Source organism: Muntiacus reevesi, chromosome 3 (genome assembly GCF_963930625.1).
Source record: "Muntiacus reevesi chromosome 3, mMunRee1.1, whole genome shotgun sequence".
Taxonomy (NCBI): domain Eukaryota; kingdom Metazoa; phylum Chordata; class Mammalia; order Artiodactyla; family Cervidae; genus Muntiacus; species Muntiacus reevesi.
Window position 1 is genome coordinate 82,718,216 of NC_089251.1, and position 23,669 is coordinate 82,741,884.

The 23,669-nt window shown below is 37.2% G+C and overlaps 2 protein-coding genes across 3 annotated transcripts in view; one reads left to right on the plus strand and one right to left on the minus strand.

The window, feature by feature from the left end:
* Positions 1-7,124, plus strand: part of PRKD3 (protein kinase D3) — an 86,168-nt gene extending 79,044 nt beyond the window's left edge. The window contains exons 16-19 of the mRNA XM_065929428.1: positions 53-151; positions 2,459-2,726; positions 4,667-4,752; positions 5,598-7,124. Coding sequence (XP_065785500.1) covers positions 53-151; positions 2,459-2,726; positions 4,667-4,752; positions 5,598-5,771 — 627 coding nt within the window. The 3' untranslated portion in view covers positions 5,772-7,124. The remainder of the gene's footprint in view (positions 1-52; positions 152-2,458; positions 2,727-4,666; positions 4,753-5,597) is intronic.
* Positions 5,724-23,661, minus strand: NDUFAF7 (NADH:ubiquinone oxidoreductase complex assembly factor 7). Of its 2 annotated transcripts, XR_010662356.1 has the most exons (11): positions 23,525-23,661; positions 23,085-23,248; positions 21,470-21,550; positions 20,420-20,530; positions 16,999-17,212; positions 15,902-15,960; positions 15,099-15,209; positions 12,457-12,600; positions 11,449-11,622; positions 10,623-10,914; positions 5,724-5,856 (listed from the first exon to the last, which is right to left on the minus strand). XR_010662356.1 is itself a non-coding variant. In XM_065929431.1 (10 exons), exons 1-10 carry the CDS (start codon positions 23,574-23,576, stop codon positions 10,699-10,701), a joined length of 1,326 nt encoding a protein of 441 aa, XP_065785503.1. In that variant the 5' UTR covers positions 23,577-23,661; the 3' UTR covers positions 10,444-10,698. The 2 variants fall into 2 exon arrangements, 1 of the variants encoding a protein (XP_065785503.1); XM_065929431.1 differs by lacking the exon at positions 5,724-5,856 and having other exon boundaries at positions 10,444-10,914.
* Between the last annotated feature and the right edge of the window lie 8 nt (positions 23,662-23,669).

Sequence of the window (23,669 nt, forward strand, 5' to 3'; positions counted from 1 at the left end):
TAGCTGTGACTTTTCCAGGAACAGAAAACAATTCTGTTTTCTTCAATAACAGATACTTGTTGCTTTGAGGAATCTACATTTTAAGAATATTGTGCACTGTGATTTAAAGCCAGAAAATGTGCTGCTTGCATCAGCAGAGCCATTTCCTCAGGTGAGATATTCTCCAGAACCTTTTTAAAATATGGTTTTTAAGTATCTGTGACAGAATTATGAAGCACACGTGTAATGAAAGGCAGTGCTGTAGATTAAATTCATAACTATCTACAGAAATAAAGGTTTTAGCGTGTAACTACCGGGGAGGATTTATACCTGAATAATTTGAATTCACATTTTACTAATTATTGATATATTATTTGTTTTCATGAAGACTTTTTACACCTAATGACTTTTTAGACCAGTTCTCATAATTTTTTGTAATTTGTGCACAATTCACCACTCCCCTGTGGTTTGGGAATGAAGTAGGAAGGGGCAGCCTTGGTTGGTGCTTGGTCCTCAGGACAAATTCCCTATGAAATAAGCTGAGGGGTAACCCTGAAATGGGAAGACGAGATTTTGGGTGAGGCAGGCAGCCAACTCTTCCTCTTTAGAGTACTGTATTTCAAATATTCTCAGCAAGACCCGTGGAAGAATTACATTTCCCATCACCACCAGAGCTCACATATATATGATGATAATGTGTCTCCTGCATGTGATACACTCATTTTGTTTTTTACTTGGTTAAATTTTATTTCATTAAAACATGTTCATCTTGATTCAAATTTATGTCATAACCTAAAAATGGTTCTTAACCCAAAGTCTGAATCATTTATCCTAAGGACTGTACATTAGTGGTGCCTATAAATGTTTCTCATGACTGTCTTCAGCCAGAATAATTTATCTCCAAGTTATTGTTTATGTGCACTTATTTAAAAAACAATTAAGAGGCTAGAGTAAGGGCAACAGATGACTTATTCAGTTGGTAAATACAACTCAGATTGTCTTTCAAAGAAAAAGATATATTTTCAAAAATTATTCAACTCTTTTACATTTAAGGAAGTAATCATATTCCTTAGAATGCATATGAAAATAAAAGTAATCCTGTCTTTATGAGGTCAAAAAGGTCCCATGAGCATTGATGCTATATTTTAAATAAAGTGCTTCCATATATTATTTAATTTGATCTTCAAAAGAGTATGGGCAAAGGATGCACACCCTTCCAGCTAAGGTTAAAACTCGCACCTTCTGACCTCCATTAGGATCAAAGGAAAAATAATGTCATTTATTTGAAACTTTTTTTTTTAATCAAATGCTAGCCATGGCCACTCTTTTTTCAGTTGCCAAACTGCCAAGTCATCTTTATCAAATTGTTAGCTGAAATATGGCATTTAATGAGGCGGAAAAGAGAGTTCACATTTCTTCATGGTTGATAATCCTCTTCTTCAAATATTCACAGAAAGTCGCCAAATTCAGTAATGATACAAAACAAACATCATAAAAACATGTATGAAGGTCCATCTTTGCTCTCCAGTCATCATGTGTATCACTGGTTTGTGGAGGCCAAATCCCTCATCTCTCAATTCATCCTAACGTTTTTAGTGGAGACATGTTGTCAATCTGGGCATTTCCCTCAGGGAAGTACTTGGCATTTGCTGCTCAGCATGGATGTATCCTTAATCACCAGAATTTGAACCTTTGCTAGAGGATAGACAGCAAGCTCATTACATTTCCAGAACTTTCTTCCCAAAAGAGCATGGTAGTGACTATGGCTACCCTCAGACATAACTCTTTTCAAATCTAAACATCTAACTAGCAATATTTTGTTCCATAGTCACAGAAAAGCTACTCTTAATTCTTTCACGCAATCTCTAATATTACTCTTTTATTGGCCACATTAATAGTTATCTTTTAACACACCTGAACTGGTGTGTATATACTTGCCAATATATAGTGACCTTGGGAAAAAAGATTCTAGGATTAAGTAAAATAAAGGGTAAGTTTTTAAATATCACAACTTATTTTTCATTCAACAAACACTTGAGTACCTTTATACAGGCACTGTGAGGCTACTGAGGATTTAAAAATGAAACAATTCCTGTTTACAGATGATAGAAAGGGATCTCCTTAAAAGGCAAATGATAGAAGATCAGCACCCTCCATTTCATCAAAAATGATGAGCACTCATAACACCAGTCTGGTATTTGGCATTCTGGAAGCTAGACTTCAAAAGTGATTGTTTGAAATGAGCACTTAGCAAAGTTCTTCATACTGTTAGTAAGGATCACAGGGTTATAAATCTTCCTTTTGGGAAAAGGTTATTTTACAATTTCCATATGTATAATCTTTTAACATTCATAATCAATACAGTTGGCAAATGTGTTTAAATGATTCCATATCATATTTAGGGACAGGTATGTATAAATGATACACTTTTTTATCTGTATATCAATAATATAAAATTAACATAATCCTTAATTTCCAGGTGAAGCTGTGTGACTTTGGGTTTGCACGCATCATTGGTGAAAAGTCCTTCAGGAGATCTGTGGTAGGAACGCCAGCATACTTAGCCCCTGAAGTTCTCAGGAGCAAAGGTTACAACCGTTCTCTAGATATGTGGTCAGTAGGAGTTATCGTCTATGTGAGCCTCAGTGGCACATTTCCTTTTAATGAAGATGAAGATATAAATGACCAAATCCAGAATGCTGCATTTATGTACCCACCAAATCCATGGAGAGAAATTTCTGGTGAAGGTAAAAAAGAAAATTTAAATTTTAGGTCTGTGCCTGTTTAAAAACTTTCGTGATTCCAAATCACCCCGTTTCTTTTGACATCTCTTTTTAATATTTCCCATTCACCTTCCAAATTCAGCTATTTACCATTGTTTGAAGAATTCTTCCTTTCATATATGGATATATGGTTTCTTTATCTTCCTAATAGTTTCCAGGCAGGGCACCAATCCAGGTCCCAACTGCCTCATTTTGAAACTACTGAAACAGCCTTTTAATGGTGCTCCCCAGTCACCACTGCCAAGTCCATCTTCTAGAAATGCTACTTTCATCTTACTGTGCTCCCAGACACCTCAGCCTTCCTGTAACCAGGCTGCATGTGTAGGCCTCTGTGCTGCGGCCCAAGTTCTCACCTTCTGGTCTCATCTGCTACTACTGCCCTACACAAGCTACTTTCAGCCGTTTGCTGCATTTTGCTTTAGACCTCTCCCCTGCCTACTCTCCTTGCTGTCAAATCCTTCCAGCCCTTCAGAGATCCCTGATCTTGTGGCTCATCTGTGAAGTCTTCCCTGAACTCCTCCAGACTGTATGATCTACTTAGGCTACTGGTTGGGCATATTTTTCCTGAAGTAATCTGTCTTTTCACAGTCACTTTTCTTCAGAACTGAATTAGATTCTTTATACACCACTTAAAACATTTTTTAAAATTCTGCCAAGTATGAAACCTAATCATAGGGATTAATAAAACTGGGAAAAGTTTGAGGGACAACATGTAAATAGTAGGCTTACTTGTTAATGAAGAAATCTGATGGAAGAAGCATATATGAGGGTTTGGGGATGTTGCCAAAGTCACCTTAGAGCCCCTTGGACAGTGTGGTCTATAGACCTCTTACATCAGAATCACTTGGTGAGGTTATTAAAAAGACCCTCTGGCTCCGTCCTTGAGACTCAGACTCACCAGCTGTATTGCTACTCAGGAATGCATTTTAGTAAACACACTGAATGATCCTGATGCACATAGCAGACTGCCATTTAAGGAACAATGGATAAAAATTCAAAGTATTTAGAATATAGAGAAACTAGTACTTAAAATACTTTGGGGGGAATAAACAGGGTGAAAAAAATCTGGAAAATTTTGACTGGTATGACGGAATATAGAACTAGAAATAGTATAGATAAGTCGTTAGTTTGGCTCATCCCTGGATGCAGACCTGAGTAACAATTGCCTTGTTATATAAGGATATTGTCAGTGTGTAGTTACATGGTTGCTTTGGTTTTATAGTTAGCCCACTTCTCCAAATAACTGGATAAAATATGCATGCTAAGATCTCACCACATACACCAAAATACCATGAACTTATTTGTTAAAACATGTTAAATATGAACTTTTGGTAAGAAGTTATTACCTCACTATAACTACATCTGCAGGAGCAAGGCAGTGGCTTTGGCTATTTTCCAGACCAAGCCCAAGACTAGAGAATAGCATAGCATCATTTCGGAGGGAAAAAACAACAAAAATGTAAGACTGTAAAGAGTGTTTGTTTTACTAATTTTTAAAAGTAATAGTTAATTCTTAGTACATAAAAGCATCATTCTGAGTCCTTTGTGTGTATTAAGTTTATTTCATCTTCTCAACAACCTCATTTTACAGATGAGGAAACTGAGGCACAGTGCAGTTTAGTAACTGACCCCCACGTCACACACAGTAACAACTTTGGCTTAAGCAGGCGGGCTCCAGTCTATACTTTTAACTTGTATTCTGTACTATCTCCTTAATAAACCAGGTACACTGAATTCAATAAATATTTATCAGTCACTAATACGTTAGCTTAAAGGCTATGTCCTTGAGAAGCAAAACTCCTCAACCCTATATTTCTATGGATTGAACTGCCTTCGAGGCAGAGTCACAGGTTTGGGGTACTGAGTGCTCAGATTCACATATCTAATTTTGTCTTTTCCCTTAGCAATTGATTTGATAAACAACCTACTTCAAGTGAAGATGAGAAAACGTTACAGCGTAGACAAATCTCTTAGTCATCCCTGGCTGCAGGTAAAAACAATTTGGCAATCTTCATTTGAGCAGTTCATGGTGATTTGTCTTACTTAATGAAACCACTCTTAAAAGATCATCAGATTCTACATGTCTTAGGGTCTTATGGTGGTTATTTCACCTTTTTGTAAGGTGAGTGTAACACATTATATTGTCAAATATATTTTATTTTTAAAATGTCCACCAAAAGGTTTATATTTTATATTGAAAATATCAGATATGCCATTTTAAATGTTTGGTTTTATTCCCCTAAAAGCCATTGCATAGATTTATCAAAAGATACCCCCAAACTTCAGACTAGAGAGAAGCTTTAGAACAATTACTGTAAAGGGAATGAGGGGTATAAGTAACTTTAGAACAAATGTAATCATAATTAATCTCAGCAGCTATTAAGTTATCCTGACAAGAGTCTAAGCACGTTTCCCATTTTGAGGAGTAAGGTGTAATAAGATTAATAGTTACTATTAACCACTTCAGAGGGCTGAGGCAGTTTGTTTTTTTTTAATTTTGGAAGAGTTACTTCCTTCATGAGAGAGACTAAATCTGAAAAAGTATCTTTGACGTTGCTAACCTAAAGTATTACAAATGGAACTTATTGTATAGCTAATATTTGAAATGGCAACCCACTCCAGTGTTCTTGCCTGGAGAATCCCAGGGACAGGGGAGCCTCGTGGGCTGCCATCTATGGGGTCGCATAGAATCAGACACGACTGAAGCGACTTAGCAGCAGCAGCAGCAGGGGATGGGGTTGTCAATTACGTAACTAGGGTGCCAAGCAAAAAAAAGACAAGTTAACAGTGTTTTGTTTCTTTTACTGTTCATAATCTTCATTTTTTCCCCTCTAGGACTATCAGACTTGGCTTGACCTTAGAGAATTTGAAACTCGCATTGGTGAACGTTATATTACACATGAAAGTGACGATGCCCGCTGGGAAATACATGCATACACACACAACCTTGTATACCCAAAGCACTTCATTATGGCTCCCAATCCAGATGACATGGAAGAAGATCCTTAGTTACCAATGAGCTAACTTCAATAAGGAAGCATTTCATGTTACGGACTGGCATTTTGCTGCATAACTGTTCTTTGTATGCTGTCATCTGAAAGGATGCAAAGATATGGAAAACATAAGGAATCTGACACCAATACTGTAGTTCATACTGAGGAGGTACAAGAGGGTAAACTGAGTCATAAAAACACATAATGGAATCCAAGACGAAGCTTTTCATAAACTTGTACAACATAAGCAATAACTGGTTTTTGTATTTTTTCCTTACTGTTCATTTTAGTACAATAGTGGCACTTAATTTATCTTCCCTTTCCTGTTCTTACATTATTTTTTTTTTAAAGGAGAAAAAAGGCAAGCTAGAGTCCAGTTGTTGCATAGCTTGATCAAATCATACAAGAGTCACACAGTTTATAACTAAACAGATTTGCATTTATGAGATAACTGAGAGGCTACCAACATGCCATTTCCTATATTCTTAAAAAATTTGTTTAACTGACCACAGAGGCACTGAGGGGTTTTTCCTAGATGCCTAGAAAGAGAGTGCTGAACGTGTTTACCCTTCGCTTTTAGGTCAGTTAAACTTCAAAACAATAGTATCACTCTAACTTCTTTGGGGTTGAAATTCTGAATATGCTCTTTAGAACATGAAAAGTTGTCACCTTTTGTTTGTATGTCTCAACAGTCCCTAAGATTATTTGGGACAACTGATACACAAAACCAGGAGTAGGAACTGCTGGTCTAAGTGCTGAGTTGTTACATACATCTTCCTATAGTTCAACTCTGCTGCTAAATATTCACATTCCCATTGATGCTGTTGTGATGCCACAATTAGATTCCAACATTTAATGGGCACAGATCTGAACTCTAATCACACAATTTCTCTTTACATGGGACTGTATAATTTGAGGAATAAAATTAAATACACGCCAAAAGTAGGGACAATGCAGGGTCAGTTAATGCTACAGGGAAGAATAACAATATTCTTTTTTTCTTCCCTTAGCTTATTGGAAGGCTTTACAGATACCTGGAATGTTTTTAAATCAATTATTTTAAGCAGTTTAGGGGAGTGGGTGGGGTGGAGCATGAAACAATTTATAAAGAGTAGGGCTGTATTATCAGCTGAGCAAATGAAAGAATGAAATAAGTATTTTTAAAAACAGTGCAGCTCCAGCAGCCAGCTAGAGACAGTTTTTGTACCCTAACAACATATTTAAGAGGTTAGACTTTTTCATAGCTTTTAAAAGTTACTAATAAAAAAAAAGTTACTAATAGTTTCCACCCAAAAAGTTAAAGATCTAGGTCCACTTATAAAAAATCTAGGGGCGTTGTGTTTCTTGATTCCTAAATAATCACTGTAAATGTTTTTTCCCCTCCAAAAAGAAAAAAAGATGTGAAGCCCAAATATCTGGCTCTGCTCTTTAACTATGTTGACCTCGGCAGGTAACAACCTGACTGAGCTTTGAGCTCCTCAATCTGTAAGATAAAGATTATAATTCTTGCCTCTGTCTTCCTCAATGTTGTTGTGAAGATCAGATATTTATAAGCTAAAAGTTATAAAAGTGTTAAGTATCATTGCCCATGGAATTTGAGATAGCAGAAGAAAAGAATGTTCTTGTGAACAGAATGAGAGGGCCTTCAGAGATCCCTGAAGCTATTCCCTTGTGTAGGGCTAAAAATACCCCTGAGAGCATGAAAGCAAACACCAGTGCTCCTCTGTTCTGAGCTCTTTACATGTTTCTCCCTCACAGTAGACATGGATAAGTCATTACAAACTCTGTCTCACAGATAAGGACAGTGAGACATAGGAAAATTAACTAGCTCCCTGAAGTCACACAGTTAGGATGTGGGTTTGAATCCAGGCAGTGTGTCTCCAGAGTCCCCCTTACTGCTAACCATTCTGCTATACTGCCTACCGTTAGATATTCCCAGAAGACATTCCACAGTGTCTCTCAGTATTTCATTCTCATACAGGAATTTCACCCTCATACAGGAATTTAAAAAACTAAAAGCAAATTAATTATGCAGAACCTTTGGGAAATGTATTTTCCCTGTGATGGGGGTAACTTCCCCTAATTTCTTTAAGTCTGTTTATACAATCAGTGTGCTCAAATGAAGTAATTTCTGAGTCACTAGGCACCCTGTTGTGGTTTTACTGCATAAGATGAAAATTAACTGGAATGCTATTTGCTATACTTACATAATAAAACTTTACAAGCCATAAAATTAATTGCACTCTTTGTTTTTGTTACTGAGAAGTTTTCTTAGAAAAAATTGTAAAGGCACTGTCAGATAATTTGGAATTGAGTAATTTTCTCCAGTTACTGTATAACCTACATAACCTTTTTTTGTCTTGAAGTCATCATGTTTGTATAAGAAATAATTGTTAGAAACATTTGATAATGTATACAAAGTGTATAATGACACTGTTTAGTACATTTTTAATTATATCCCACTTTTTGTAAATATCCTCAAAGAAGTTTGATAATAAAAGTTATTTCCATATCACTGTACTTTTCCATGTGAAAACCTGAGCTAGTAGAGGTATCCAAAGAAAATTGTATTTGGTTGTGTTATTTTCCCAGGCTTTGGTAAGAGAACTGTTTTGGAAATAGTATTTGTAAATGAAACTAATGCTATATTTAAGAACACAGATTTTTTTTTTATCTGACTAAAATAAAAAACAACTCATTATTACAATTTCATACAAAATTTGAGGTAATTACCTCGAGGTCTCATTTCTTGAAAGTTTGAAATAATTAAAAGTTTTTCAGAAACTGCCATCAAATATTCAACTATTGGAACTGCCAAAAGACTTAAGTTAATTTACTTTTTTCTAGGTTTTAAGAAGCACTGGCTAACTCTTTCCTCTTAATTATGAAAACTATTAAATAATTGGGAAGGGCCAACTATGGAGATTTTCATTCAACACTCTGCCAGTGAACTTCCAGTATAGTTAAGCTATAAATTGAAGACGTATAGCTAACACTCTTTTCTTTTAACCTCTCAAATTTGTGTGGCTATTAATATAATTCTTCAGAAAGTCCACGTCTGCTATTAATAAAAAGTTCTGCAAACCAAAAGAATGGGAACTTAACAGAAATAAATCTTGACAGTTATCTGAAAATGAGAGAATTAACTAATTTTAGAAAGTTATTCCTCCTAAGTAGTCTGCATTTACTCTCATTCATATTTTAAGTACATGTCAGGTTGATTGGTTTTACTGTGACTTTTAAAATTTTTTAATCTCATTTTAATTATAAAATTCACAGAAGCACACTGTAAAAAATTCAAATACCAAAAAGGAGGACAAATTAAAAAAGAAAGTCTCTTCTCATCCCTCAAACCAGACTGGCAAATTTCATAGTGATTATTGGGAGCTCATAGCAAATGTAAGGCCTACCTCAAGAAAAAAGAAAAATTTCAAGTAAACAACATAATCTAACATCTAAAGGAACTAGAAAAAGAACAAGGCCCAAACTGAGCATATGGAAGGGAATAAGACAGGAAATATAAAGTCCAGAAAACAATAGAAAACATTAATGAACCAAGCACTTGTTTTTTGAAGATAAAATTGATAGGTCTTTAGCCAGGCTCATTGAGAAGAGAGGACCCAAACAGAATAAATGAAAGAGGAGAAATAATACTAGAGATACCAAAAAAAATAAGAGAATACCATGAATAGTTATATGCCAACAAATCAGACAACCTAGAAGAAATGCACAAATTTTTAGAAATTTACCCCACCAAGACTGAATCAAGACAATCTGAACAGACCAATCATTGGTGGTGAAATTGAACTTGCAATTAATAAGTCCAGCAAACCAAAACTCCAGGCTTCACAGAGGAATTCTAAACACATAAAGAAAAGCTAATACCTATTCTCAAACTATTTCAGTAACTGAGGAGAATGGAACACTCCCAGATTGATTCTACAAGGCCACCATTTCCCTTGTACCAAAACCAGATAGAGACTACAAAAGAAAATTACAGGCCAGTATCTCTGATGAATAAAGACACAAAAATCTGCATAAAGCAGCAAACTGAATATAACAATACACCATGATCAAGTGGGATATATTCCAGGGACACAAGGATAGTTCATTATTTGCAAATCATTCAGTGTGATCAACATTAATAAAAGGATTTAAATCAACACAGTCATCTCAAAAGACAGAAAAAAGTAACAATATTCAATAGTCATTCATGATAAAACAACAAAGCTGATACAGAAGGAACTTATCTCAACATAATAAAGGCCATTTAACATCATACTTGGACTTCCCTGGTGGCACAGACAGTAAAGAATCTGCCTGCAATGCAGGAGACCTAGGTTCGATCCCTGGGTTGGGAAGATTCCCTGGAGAAGGGAACGGGCAAACCCACTCCAGTATTTCTGCCTGGAGAATTCCAGGGACAGAAGCCTGGAGGGATACAGTCCATGAGATCACAAATTCAGACACAACTGAACAACTCTGACTTTTCTTTCACTTCAGGACTTCCCTGGTGGCACAGTGGATAAGAATCTGCCTGCCAATGCAGGGGACATGGGTTTGATTCCTGGTCCAGAAGATTTCCACATGCCATGGAGCAACCAGTTCTGTTTAATCAGCCCCCTGAGAATGGCCAGTTGTTTCCAGTTGTTATTAAACCAACCAGTATTCATATTTACACTTTAAAATAAAACTATAACAACCAGCTTTATTAATTAGAGGATACTCAATAATTTGTTTCATTAAATTGAGAACACACATTTCTACCAAGAATCAAATACAATCTTAAAAGATCAACTTCCAGTGGTACTGTATGGTTTACTTTTATTGGCTATGAAGAGATAAAATATTTTAATACTAATTTTACCTGTGATATAGAAAACATGTTCCTTTTATTCTAGTTTCTTAGGCCAACTTGGGGGTGAAAAGTCCAAATTGAAATATCACCGCCAAGCAAGTTCACCAAACCCAGCTACAGGTGATGGAGAGGGTTTTGACTGACGTGCATTCGTCTGATGATTGCTACCATGAAGTCTCTGATGAGGTACCAAGGCAAGAAAGTTAAATCTTTCTCCCATCTTCATAGGATTCATTAACATATTATACCCCTGAAGTAACTGCTGCCTCAATGATGGCTCCTCTGTTTTATCTAAAAGAATCTGAAAAGAAAAAATGTCTTAGTAAAAATAACCAGAAGAAACAATTCCTAGGTATATGTAGTAATACAATGACTATTAGCTATTTGATAAAACAGCGCTTAAAAATGTGATTTTGAGCCTCTACCTCAGAATCATGGCCTGTTTATTAAAGACGTAGGTTTCTGTGACCCAAAGCTATGGATTTGTATGTTTAACAAACATTCCCAGGTGGTTTGATCTACACTGAAGGGTAAAGATGTCTTTAAGACAGTTCTAAAATTCATACCCATACAGGCAGTTAAGTTTCCTTCACAAACATTAACACTATTTGGAAGTCTTAAATGTACCTCATACAGAAATGCATGGAACTTACCAATCTGCTCTCCCCTCAAGTGGTCTGGTTACACTGAACCCTACACTGCTGGGAAGACCACAGGCCACGGACCTGACTGGAAGAGCACCGAGCCCAAGTGAACTCGCTCGCTACTTGCAGTACGTACTGAAATACCGTGAAATTAAACTAGTTAATAACAGTGAAATAAGATCAACCATTACCTTCAGCCGGACATCGATGCCCATATTTCTTAAAAAAGTTTGCTGTTCTATTGGACCCAGGGAAGCTACTTTCCCCTGGGACATTCTACGCAAGTAACTGAAGTCCACGTCAGCTGTTAGGTCTGCTGTTCCCGGGGCAGTTAGGACATCATGAAGTCTGTGGCCACAAAACCCCTTGAACGTAATTTTTAAATGATGAGTTTTTGTACTTTTATGGTTATCATTATAAAGATTAAAGAAATGCTATCATGTAGTTCAGTTTACATAACAACTGTTAAAAAGCAACATATGGCCTATCAAGGGTTTACAAACTCTTACAACATAGCACCCTTTCTTCAAATGAGACACTATGTGGAAAATCCACTATGAAGTACTATGCTATAGTGCCTGAACATGCTGCCTTTGACATCTGTTGAAAATTTTCACTAATATTCATGGTGATGAAGAGATAACTCTCCAGATGAACTCAGGTTAACAGAACCTAGACGGTGTTTTACAAAGTGTATCCATCAGCTATATGCATCGTAATCACCCAAGAACACATTACTGGACTCTTCCCAGGCCTAGCAAATCAGAATCCTGGAGGTAAATCTAGAGAAACAGTGTTTAAAAAAAAACTCTCCAGATTTTTCTCTAAAAAATAATAATAATAATAAAGTTAAACTTTTTTTTTTTACTGAAGGGAGAAATTTTTAAGAACTTTTAAGAAAATCTTTCCACTTGAGTTATTCAGATGTTTACTAGAGTCTATGCAAACCTAGGTTCTGCAACTTAAGGAATAATGTAGACAATCTAGACCCTGTTCACAGGAAAGGTGGACAGTTAAATACTGGGTTAAGGGTAATTATAACAACATAGATTAATTATAAAATGTAATGCAGCAAAGATAGACACTGCAGAAACCAAAATAAGATAAATATCTTCAATAAACTTCAACCCTAACATATGACAACTAAGTAAACTGTACCAGTTAAATTCTGATAAATCATGTGACTAAATTATACATACTCTGAAAGTGTCTGTCTTCGTCCCGTCATGACCATAATCCGCGATCAGGGCAGCACCTCCAGTTAGTGAAATGCGTTCAGAAAGTTCCTGAATAACAACACCAGCCTCAGGACACACTTCCACATGATCCCTTGTTTCATCATTCTAGTAAGGGAATAGTTAAAATACATCATTCAAAAAACTTGTTTCCTTCGGGTTTTCCTAAAATAAGCATTTCTAAGTTATAATAAAAACAAATTGCTTCTCAACATGAATATGTTGTCTACACTCAACTTTTCACATGACACCCTTTTTATTATATAGAATTCCTTGGTTCTCTGATGCCATCCACTCAGTTTACAAACACATTTTATTTTGAGGCCTTTTATAAAAAGCCATAAGCCCTTCCAAACCTCCAGATGGCTAAGTACATTATCATTTTATTTATGGTGATTTTACTTCTATATCATAATTCATATAAATATATTCCACTGGGCTGAAACCATGGGAAAGGGATTTTTGTCTGCCTGGAACAGTGTCTGGCACATAAGGGATACTAAAAACTTGTGCTGGTAGAACAAATGAAATAAATCCAATATAACAAAACAGATCCTATTAAGTATATCTGCCTTCTTTGGGGGCAAAAGGTACCCCACTGATACACCCTAAATCTAGTTAATACCAGCTTATAAACCACTGTCAATGTACCTGAAGCCCTTATTTCCCAAGATATTCAACTCTTAAGGATCTTCAAGAAGTACATATTAGCTTAGAAAGTATATGAACAGTAAATACTACTACTTGCCAACTGGATTAGTATATATTAAATTTTACTAATTCCTGTTACTGAACAAAATTTTTTCTTCATTATGCAAATATACATTAACTTTTGCTCCCTCTTAACACCTATTAGAAAAGACCCTGAGGTGGCAGAGGATGAGATGGTTAGATGGCATCACCAACTCAATGGACATAAATCTGAGCAAACTCTGGGAAATGGTGAAGGACGGGGAAGCTTGGCGTGCTGCAGTTCATGGGGTCGCAAACAGTCAGACATGGCTTAGTGACTAAACAACAGACACCTATTGTAAGTGCGATACTGACTTGCCTTGAAGTCTGCCTATAATAGCACAGGTCTAAGAGGTCCAGAGTCAGGTAGACAGCCTGAGTCTCAGCTCATCCACTGCTTACTAGAGACAAGTCACTTCGCCTTTCACAGTCTAGTTCCTCAGTACATATTCTAGGCTTACTGTGAGGATTAAATAAGAAACCACTAAGCCCCAGTGTGCGTTAGTCACTCAGTCATGTCGGACTCTTTGTGACCCCATAGACTGGAGCCCACCAGGCTCCTCCGTCCCTGGAATTCTCCAGGCAAGAATACTGGAGTGGGTTGCCATGCCCTCCTCCAGGGGATCTTTCCAGGAGACCAAACCCAGGTCTCCTGCATTACAGGCAGATTGTTTACCAACTGAGCCGCCAGGGAATCCCAACTTAGTTGACTTTACCAACTAAGCCCCCGGTGCTATTTGATAAATTCTGTGGTGAGACTACATGAACCATGGAACCAGTCACCTCAAGCACAAGCTGACAGGCCTCAGCGTTCCATGCTGGCATTCTTTACATCCTACACTGCTTGCTCTTCAGGACAACAGATTTCCATTCCCATTTGCTCCATCTAAATGAGAGGGAAAAGTCATCACCCCCTCTCTCCTAAGTGTACACTGTTCAAGTGAAGAACTAAAGCAATCAACTCTCAGAGGGTTAGCTTCTGGAAGCTTTATGAATCTGATTCTCACTCAGGTAAAATTAGGTAGCCAGAATATGAAAAAATAGAAATGTTCACCAAAACTTAGGCTGATATTTTAAATTTATGCTTTGCAAAGAAAATTTAATTCACAGGTTTATGTTTAAAAGCTTGCAAAATCAATAACTTCTGAGGCAGAAATCCTTAGTGATGGTCTAGAAAGCAGAAATCTTTTTTTTCTCAGCTCAAAAAAGGGGAGGGGAGTGGGATAAAACAGGCAATCTAAAGCCCAAACATGCCTGAGAAGTAAAGGATTTTTGAATCATTAAACCCAAACCTAAGATCCATAGCCTCTTGAGATTATTCCTTGAGGACAACAGAGTGCAGCAGTACATCCACCATTTGGCAGACTAAAATCAGACTAGAATCATGTGCCATACTGTTGAAGCATGCCTTTTTTCTCTCTTTCACCCAAATTTAGATTTGAGAAAAAATGCATGCTCCAACAGTAGCCCAAAGAGAGTGATAATAAAACTGACCTAAGGATAGCTTTGAGAATTGAATGAGAAAATAGAGAAATACAAAGTATTTAATAAATATTGTTACTTTACTATACACTGTACAACACTGTTTTCACAGACACAGAACTTCCTGTCAAGTAGACAATATCATCACCATTTGATAGAGAACTTCGGGAAACAGACAGATCTAGAACTTGCTGAGTAAGCACTTAAATTCTTATTACATGAAACCCACACAGCCAAGGAATGACTTGAACCCATTCTGACAGATCCTATGCATTTCCACTATCCATAAAAAGCTCTTCTCATGTTACAAGGAACTCTAAAATAGGAACTCAGAAAATAAGACTGAAGATTGGGTTGGCAATAAAGTTATGAAAAAAAAAAAACATTCCTACTTGTATGAACGCTTCTGCTGGGGTGGCACATGGCGCCAAAACAAATCTCAGTTTATCAGAAACCTGTGGATCAATATCAACAAGTACTTCTCGCCATCCGTGTGGTGTTTTCTAAACACAAACAACAAAAAAACAAATTTCTGCAAGTCTGTTCTCAAAACTGCCTTTATCACAATAGCAAATGTTCTCCTCTTATCATATATAAGCTAGATAAATAACATTTACAGAACACTTTACCACTTGAAATTATTTAAAGGCATTACTTCATTTCCTTTGAATCATATGAGTAGACTGACAGATACAAACTATTAATGTTGTTCAGATAAGAAACGGAGAAAGTAAGCAACATGCTAAGTGCCCCCAAAACGGAAAACAGATTTAGGAGGACTAATCAGAAGCTTTGCCAACAAATTACTACATAATAATATTAATATATACTGTTAGCCCTAGAAATTGCCAGTATACATGCACTGCTACCAAATCTTAAATCTCCTCACAGAAAGAACGAAGAAAAATTTTAATTTTTAGAATCTAAAACTATTTCCTAAAAAAGTAATCCTTCATTGTACCTACCGTCTTATATTCCCATACATCTTTATCCCAGAAGAACTAAGAATTCTTAATAATTATCCTAAGAGAATTAAGAATCCTTAATATTTCACTTATGCTTTTCAACTATTTCTATTCATCAAACTTCCAAATATAGCTTCAAACAGTAACAATTAAACACCATAAATGTTTATTCTTACAACAAAAGGCCCTTTGTTATTCAATTATAAATGTGACTTCTTTCCCATCAGTACCTGAAACTTATGCACAGGAAGAACATCGAAAAATTCATGTGCGAGATAAAAGCTGTACTCTATGCAAAAACAGAAGAGAAAAATTAACACTTCAGCATTTTTAAGGCAATAAATTGGTTCTTCTGGACATTAGCAAAAAGAAAATGCATAGTTCTTCACATTGTAAGTTGTGATGCTTGCGTAATTACCACTTTCACAGAATCATCCACCTCTTCACAGGAAACCTACTTGCAGAACTTATACAGGAGCAACTAATTACTATTCTCATTTTCCACACAGAGGACCCCAACTATCAGTTTAATCTTCAACTCATCACTAGGAGTGAAATAAATCAGAACCCAAATCTGTCAGCTAGAAGAGGACTGGCATTTCCTAAAATCAAATGAGACGGTGAAGGCCAGGAGTGGCTGTGGCACCTTGGCCAGGGTCAGACCACCAGTTTAGGTTTGACCTGGGACTCGTCAATATAATATTCTTGAGGAATACAGGGATTTCTCCACCACCCTTTACAAGTAAGGATAATCCAAAGACTACAATATTAAACTCCTCTATGGGACTTCCTGGTGGTCCAGTGGCTAAGACTCCATGCTCCCAATGCAGGGTGCCTGGGTCAATCCCTGGTTAGGGAACTAGATCCCATATGCTGTAACTGTTAATAACAGATTCCACAGGCCGCAACGAAGATGGAAGTTCCCACGAGCCGCAACTAAGACCCAGTGTGGCCAAATAAATAAATAGTTTTTAACAAAAAAAGTAAACTCATCCCCAACATTGCTCCTTTCAGCCCCACTGCCGTGGGCTGCTTCATCAGCAGTACTCTCTTAAGGGTAGGGAAAACTGAAACATACAACAGAGATCCCTATTTTGGTTTTGTCTCGTTTTTGCAACACTGCATGAAATTCACTGCTCCTCAATGTTAGGTGATTTTATTTTCTAACACAATGCTCTTCTCCAGAAAAAAATGTCTGTTAATCTCTATAAGCAAGGGAATTGACAGCACTAACTCAGTCTGCTATACTGCAAAACAAGGTTGTGCTCACATATCACTGTGAGGGCTGTGATCAAAATTCTTTCACTAATCAATGTAAAATAATTACCTTTTGGAACATCTTGCAGATCTCGGTACCAGGAAACTGGAATTCCAGATTTAGTGACACCTTTCATATATACTGGGGATTCAGCATTTCGCTCTAATGGGACCTTCTCTTCAGTCAACGTTAATGCTTGAATCGCACTTAATTTCTGGCTCACCTCTACCAGATGTAGTGAAATGTCACAGTTTTTCAGCAAAGACCCAAGTTGACTAAATACCTAAATATAAAAAGAAGAAATTGGCAAAATACAGGGTGTTGAATAGATTTTAGGTTTTCTAGTCATTTATTTCAATAATTTGTCAGCATCACAGTAAAAGTAATAACTGGTTTCAGAGAAATTTCTTCTTCACACAGGTCACTCTCCAGCAGTCTATAAGAACCAAAACCTATTGGAGTTATTAAACAAAGTCTATATAAGAAATGAACAGTCTACAGTACCATTTGCTTTCCTACTGATAAAAATTAGAATTATGACTAACAAATGAAAATAAAAGCTTTAGCATTCAATAAAAACAATGATTCAGATTAGGGAGTCTAAAAAAAGACCAAGGAAATAAAATTTATATGACCTTGATTTTAACTTTGAAAAAATGGAGATTTATTACTTGTAAGACCTGGATATTGCATATCACACCTGGTGCCACATAGCATGTTCATGGACAGAGAATTAGGCTTGATTTTAAAAAGCTGCCCTGTCTACAAAACAATCTTACCCAGGATGATCTGACTGTATCCACAAGAAATCGGATTTGAACAGCACTAATAACTTCACAGTTTAACTTTGAGATTCTTTCCATTTCAATTTTTCCTCAGCTACACATTCTTTTTTGCCATTGTAAACATAAGGAGAAAAAAAACAGATATACTAATGTTTTATCAATATACATTAATGCAAAATATTCAATGCTAACTGCATAAGTACATCAGTTTTTTTCACTAGAATTTAATATTCACTGGTGATATGCATCCTACTTTTGAGATCTGTATATGCAGGTACAGACTGATAAGGACAAGATGACTTTTTCAAATTCAGTTTTGAGATGAAGCTACATATGGAAAACTTCTTCCTAAGAGAAAAATGTGAGAGTTGGACTATAAAGAAAGCTGAGTGCTGAAAAATTGATGCTTTTGAACTGTGGTGTTAGAGAAGACTCTAGAGTGTCTCTTGGACTGCAAGGAGATCCAACCAGTCCATCCTAAAGGAGATCAGTCCTGGTTGTTCATTGGAAGGACTGATGCTGAAGCTGAAACTCCAATACTTTGGCCACCTGATGCAAAGAGCTGACTCATTGGAAAAGACCCTGATGCTGGGAGGGATTGAGGGCAGGAGAAGGGGACGACAGAGGATGACATGGCTGGATGGCATCACCGACTCAATGAACATGGGTTTGGGTGGACTCTGGGAGCTGGTGATGGACAGGGAGGACTGGCGTGCTGCGGTTCATGGGGTTGCAAAGAGTCAGACACAAGTGAGCGACTGAAGAGAAAAATCCTTCAGAAATTTGATCAAAAATAAAATTATGTAATTATGCCTTTGGCTATTTTCTTTATATTCTTTGGTTATTTCAGAGTTCTTAGAACTTGAAATAGGAAGCATCTTCAAGACATTTTTAAGACCTGTGGGTACAGTTTGGTGCACATAGTTTGGAGCAGAGTTTAAGGTACAGCAAATGGTTGTGAACATCTTGTATTGGTAACAGGGTAGCTATTGAAGATGTGTAGGCAGGAGAATTGATAAAGCCAACATTTTCTTTCCAAAAAACAAACATAACAGTTGGATTATAGGGAGGCAAGGATTAAGTATTTGGTATTAACACATACACACTACCATATATAGAAAACAGATGAACAAGGACCAACAAGGACCATAAAAGAGATGAACAACAAGGAACTATATTTAGTATCTTATAATAACCTATAATTGAAAAGAATCTGAAAATAAATATATATAATCACTTTGCTATAACCTGAAACACTGTAAATCAACTATACTTCAATAGAAGAAGTTCAAGAAAAAATCCTGTGGGCTTAATTTTTAAGGTGCTTGAGACAAAATATTGTTTGAGAATTTTATTATTTTATATTCAAATGACTTTTTCAATTTAAAAAGATACAAAATTGAGCCCTGAAAACGTAAGTCAGTAGGTCTCCCCCCACCCCGAGCCATACAATATAATGATGATTCTTTATCAGACAATTGTAAATTTTTTAAAAAAACTTCAATTTTAATTTCAAGCAGAAATTACATAACATCAGGAAATTTTCATTTCCTGAAATTGAATGGGTTTTTTTTTATTTTGGGTCACACAATATAAGTAACTTTGGTGTTAACAGATAATGTCCAGTAGCTAGTCACAGGAGTTATACCAAATTATACTTATAAGCAGTATGTGAGAGTCCCCTTGCTCCTCATCCTCACCCAAGTCTTTCTAATTTTGAGTAGAATGGTTTCTCACTGTGATTTTAACTTTCATTTCCCTGACTACCAATGAGTCTGAGCATCTTTTTGTGTTTGTTGACCATATGGATTTCCTCCTCTATGACAGGTCTGTTTACATCTTTGGCTTGACTTTTCTGTTGAGTTCTCTGTCACTTTCTTATGGATTTCAAGGAGTTTTTTATGTATTCTGTCAGTTCTTTGTTAGTTGTATGTGTTGCAAATAACTCCTCTCACTTTGTGCTTTGTCTTGTCACTTTATGGTATCTTTGAAGAACAAAAAGTTCCTAGTTTTTTTAAAGAACAAAAAAGTTCTTAATTTTAACATAATGGAAATAACCTTTTTCTTTGTGGCTTCTGCTTTTTTACATCAATTTTTAAAACTCCCTACTCAAAAGATGAATACATTCTTTCATAATGTCTTCTAAATGTCTTATACTTTTTAACTCACATTCTCCCAAGCCCCCACTTTTTAAGATTACAAACAGACAATAATAAGTAATGATTCATTACGTTACTTTGATATTATATTTTAGCTGAGAAATATGAGAGGAGGAAGTAAGGCTGAAAGCCAAGGAAATCAACAAGTTTTCAAACTCAGTTAAAAGTAACAAAATTCTGGACTTTCTTGGTGGTCCAGTGGTTAAGAATCCACCTGCCAATGAAGGGGACATAGGTTCGACCCCTGGTCCAGGAAGACTCCACATGTTGTGGGGCGACTTAGCCCCTGAGCCACAACTACTCAGCCTGTACTCCAGAGCCTGCGCTCCGCAAAGTACTGAAGCCCATGCACCCTAGAGCTTGTGCTCTGCAACAAGAGAAGCCACTGCAATGAGAAGGCCTCGCACCACAACTAGAGAGTAGCCCCCATCTGCCATAACTAGAGAAAGCCCACGCAGCAGTGAATACTCAGCATGTGAAAAATAAATAAAACTAAATTTTAAAAACTGATAATAAGATTCAGGTACATGAGACTTTATTACTTACCCTCAAAATATCTCCCAAGAGGGTTCCCTTGCCTGGGCCTAGTTCCACCAGTTGGAAAGCTGAATTTTTTCCAGCGGCTATCCATTCACTGATGAACCATATCCCTAGGAGCTGTGACAAGGAAAGAACTACTACATCTGAGCATTATAAAGCATAAAAGGATATCAGGATATAAAACTATGTAAACAGACTTTATACCAGAAAGCAAAATGTTTGCAAACAACTACACATGTTATTCAACAAGTTCATATATGTATACACACACAGCAACTTCACAGTACAACACATACCACTTATGATGCTTAGTCTCATAAGAAAACACCCAGTTAAAAGGCAGCCTCCATTATAAAAGGTCTCATGACACATACTGAAAGGTACCAGTATTTGAAAGTGAACAGACATATGAAATATGATTAGGCCATTTCTTCATATTCATGTAATTTCAATAATTACATAGCTTTAAGTGATAGTTAATATTTTTTAATGTCTAGATTCTTCTTCCTTTTGTGTACTAGTTCCTATTTCTAAATTGATCAAAGATTATATAAGGAAATAAACAAACTAGAATTCCTGAAAAGAATTCAGAGTTTCTTAAAGGGAGACTTCTACTATAAATATAGCTAAATAAGAAATAGGGGCTTTAGCACACATCTTGATTCCACTGATTTCCTCAGCGTTTTTTTAAATCTTTTCTCTCTTCCTTCTTGGGTACTCCCAGCCTCCTTTTACACCTCACCTGTTGTCTCTCTCCATCCTTCCATTCTCAGTTTTCATCTGGTTCTCCTCTTTTCCAATGCCGCACCTTCTATCTCTTTTCTTTCTCTTTCCTTTTGTTCCTCATATCTCTACATTTCCTTTTCTACATGAAGTATAAACCTTTTAAATGTCCTCTATTATTCTCTATTCTTTCCGTATATAAAGCACTAAAAAATTAAAACTTCATGAATCACAAAAAACAAAACTTATAAAACACTACGGTAGAATACTACTTGATTTTCCCTCAAATGTTTGTAAAAATTAGTTTCTTCTATAGTTTACATTGAATATTACCTCCCCAAACATCTGACTTATTTCAGGTGAAGTAATGAAATCTCCTTCTTCTCCTAGCATGTCACGGTTCATGTAATAGCCCTACATAAGAAGAAAACAATGGGAGAAAACAAATTAATTTTCAAATAAGCTTTTTAAAACATCCCTCCAAAATCTTATAATGTATACAACTAGAAAGACAAGTATTTCATAAGAAAGTTCTCTCTTCTAAATAAGCAAAATAAATAGTGTCTTTACCTAGATTTTACAAAGTAACAATCATTTTGCAGAACTGGTAGAAAAACATAACTAAGGAACTTCCACAACCCCTATTCCTACCACACTATTTGCTTTCAATCCTCATCAATCTGGGTTTTGTCTTTTTCACCCTCAGAAGTAGTTAAAACAATCCACAATGATCTTGGGCAATTATGTGCTTCCTTGTTTATGGTTCAATTTTCTCACCAGAACATAAGTGCAGAGCTCCACTGTCCACTGCAGTATTTCCAGAGGTTGAAACAGTGAGCGGCATAGTTGGCGCCTCAACAAATGGATAAATGAAGAGATCTCAACTCTAACCCAGGTAAATGTGTTTTAAAGTTTCTCCTTACCTGAACTTTTGGTACACTGTAGCTCTACATACAGGCATTAAAGGATCCCTTCTTTTACTAAACCTCTGAACCCTGAGTCATTCCACTATATCCAAAAGCAAAAGGCCAAATGAACCCCAGGATTCCACAGATCTCATAATTCAACCCAACAAAAAGTGAAACACTGTAAAATAAAACAACCACAGGTTTTCACCAAGTGGCTTTGTACAGTAGAAAGGAAATGAAAGTCAGAAAGCTGTGACAATGCCTAATGCTATAACGTAAAGGTCCAGACCTCCCGTTCTCAATGGAATATACTTCCAATGCCTGCTGATGCCTTCGCAACACGGCTTTCCAAGCACCAAATTCATATTTCCTGTTGCCTACGGGACATGCCACCTGAGTCCCACAAATACTTCAAATTCATCCACTGAACTCAACTATGTCCTACCACTTCCTTCTCCTGTATTCTTTTCTTCCTGAAAAGTAACTCCAACAACTACCATAAACCCAGGTAGGGAAGTCATCCTTCCTCCATCTCATAAATCCAATTGGTTACACTGTCTCCTTAACATCTTTGGAAGTGTTCTCTCTTTAATGCCACTGCCGCTGACTTGACCCAGCCCTGACCAACTGACAGATTTATTTATCTGTCCCAAGGTCTTCAATACTTTGGTCAGCTGATGCAAAGAACTGACTCATTGGAAAAGACCCTGATGCTGGGAAAGACTGAAGGCAGGAGGAGAAGGGGACGACAGAGGATGAGATGGTTGGATGGCATCATCAACTCGATGGACATCAGTGTGAGCAAGCTCCAGGAGTTGATGATGGACAGGGAAACCTGGCGTGCCGCAGTCCATGAGGTTTCAAAGAGTCAGACACGACTGACCGACTGAACTGAACTAAAGGTCTTCAAACCTGACTCTTGCCCTGGGAAGGCTCCTGCCAGGACTGAGGGCCCTCGGGCTCCTCTGCGCACATCCTCCTGGCTCACACCTGACAGCGTTGCTCGAGTGGGCCTGGTCCCCTGGTGCCCCGACCCATACCTTGGCTGGGTTTGTCAAGACCTCCTTCATGTACTCGGCCACAGTGATGGGACCAGTAGACTTGATTTTGTATATAAGATGCCTCAGCATGGGGGTCACAGAGTTGTTTTCTGCAGGCTCATTCCCAGAGCTGAAGTACTTTCCTCTCCAAAGATAAGGAAAGACTGCAAAAAAAAAAAAAAAAATTAAACGGAACTCATTAGAAATCTTAGTGTTGACACAGTAGCCTGAGTGATTTCAAGACGGCTTCGTCAACCTTTCACTTAGCCAAAGCCAGGAAAGCGGAGTCGGGCCGCAATCGGCCCAAGACCACACAGCCATTCCACGTCTAAGGCTGGACTCCAGTCTGCAGCCCAGAGCGCCCCAGAGTCCTCTCAACGGAGGAAGGCGCCCCGGGCGGTTTCCAAGGCAACAAGGGTTTCAGCACCGCAATCTCTTACCTGCGCGCATCGCGCACAGCCGCCTGGCGCCGGCAGCCGCCAAGAAGTTCATGCCTAACTTCGCCAGCAGTGAAGCGCCGCCCGGAAATGGGGATTGCGTCTGTTTCCTGTGAGGGCCACACCCCCTACGGGAAGTACGTCGCTC

Bases quoted from the DNA above. Each gene is read 5' to 3' on its own strand.
- NDUFAF7 (XM_065929431.1), bottom strand. From the start codon at position 23,576: ATGAACTTCTTGGCGGCTGCCGGCGCCAGGCGGCTGTGCGCGATGCGC. The intron at 15,961-16,998 runs GTAATTATTTTA...GTTTTTGCATAG, and splicing joins TCTGCAAGATGTTCCAAAAG to AGTACAGCTTTTATCTCGCA. The intron at 12,601-15,098 runs GTAGGAATGTTT...TTCCCTTACTAG, and splicing joins CAGCAGAAGCGTTCATACAA to AATGATGAAACAAGGGATCA.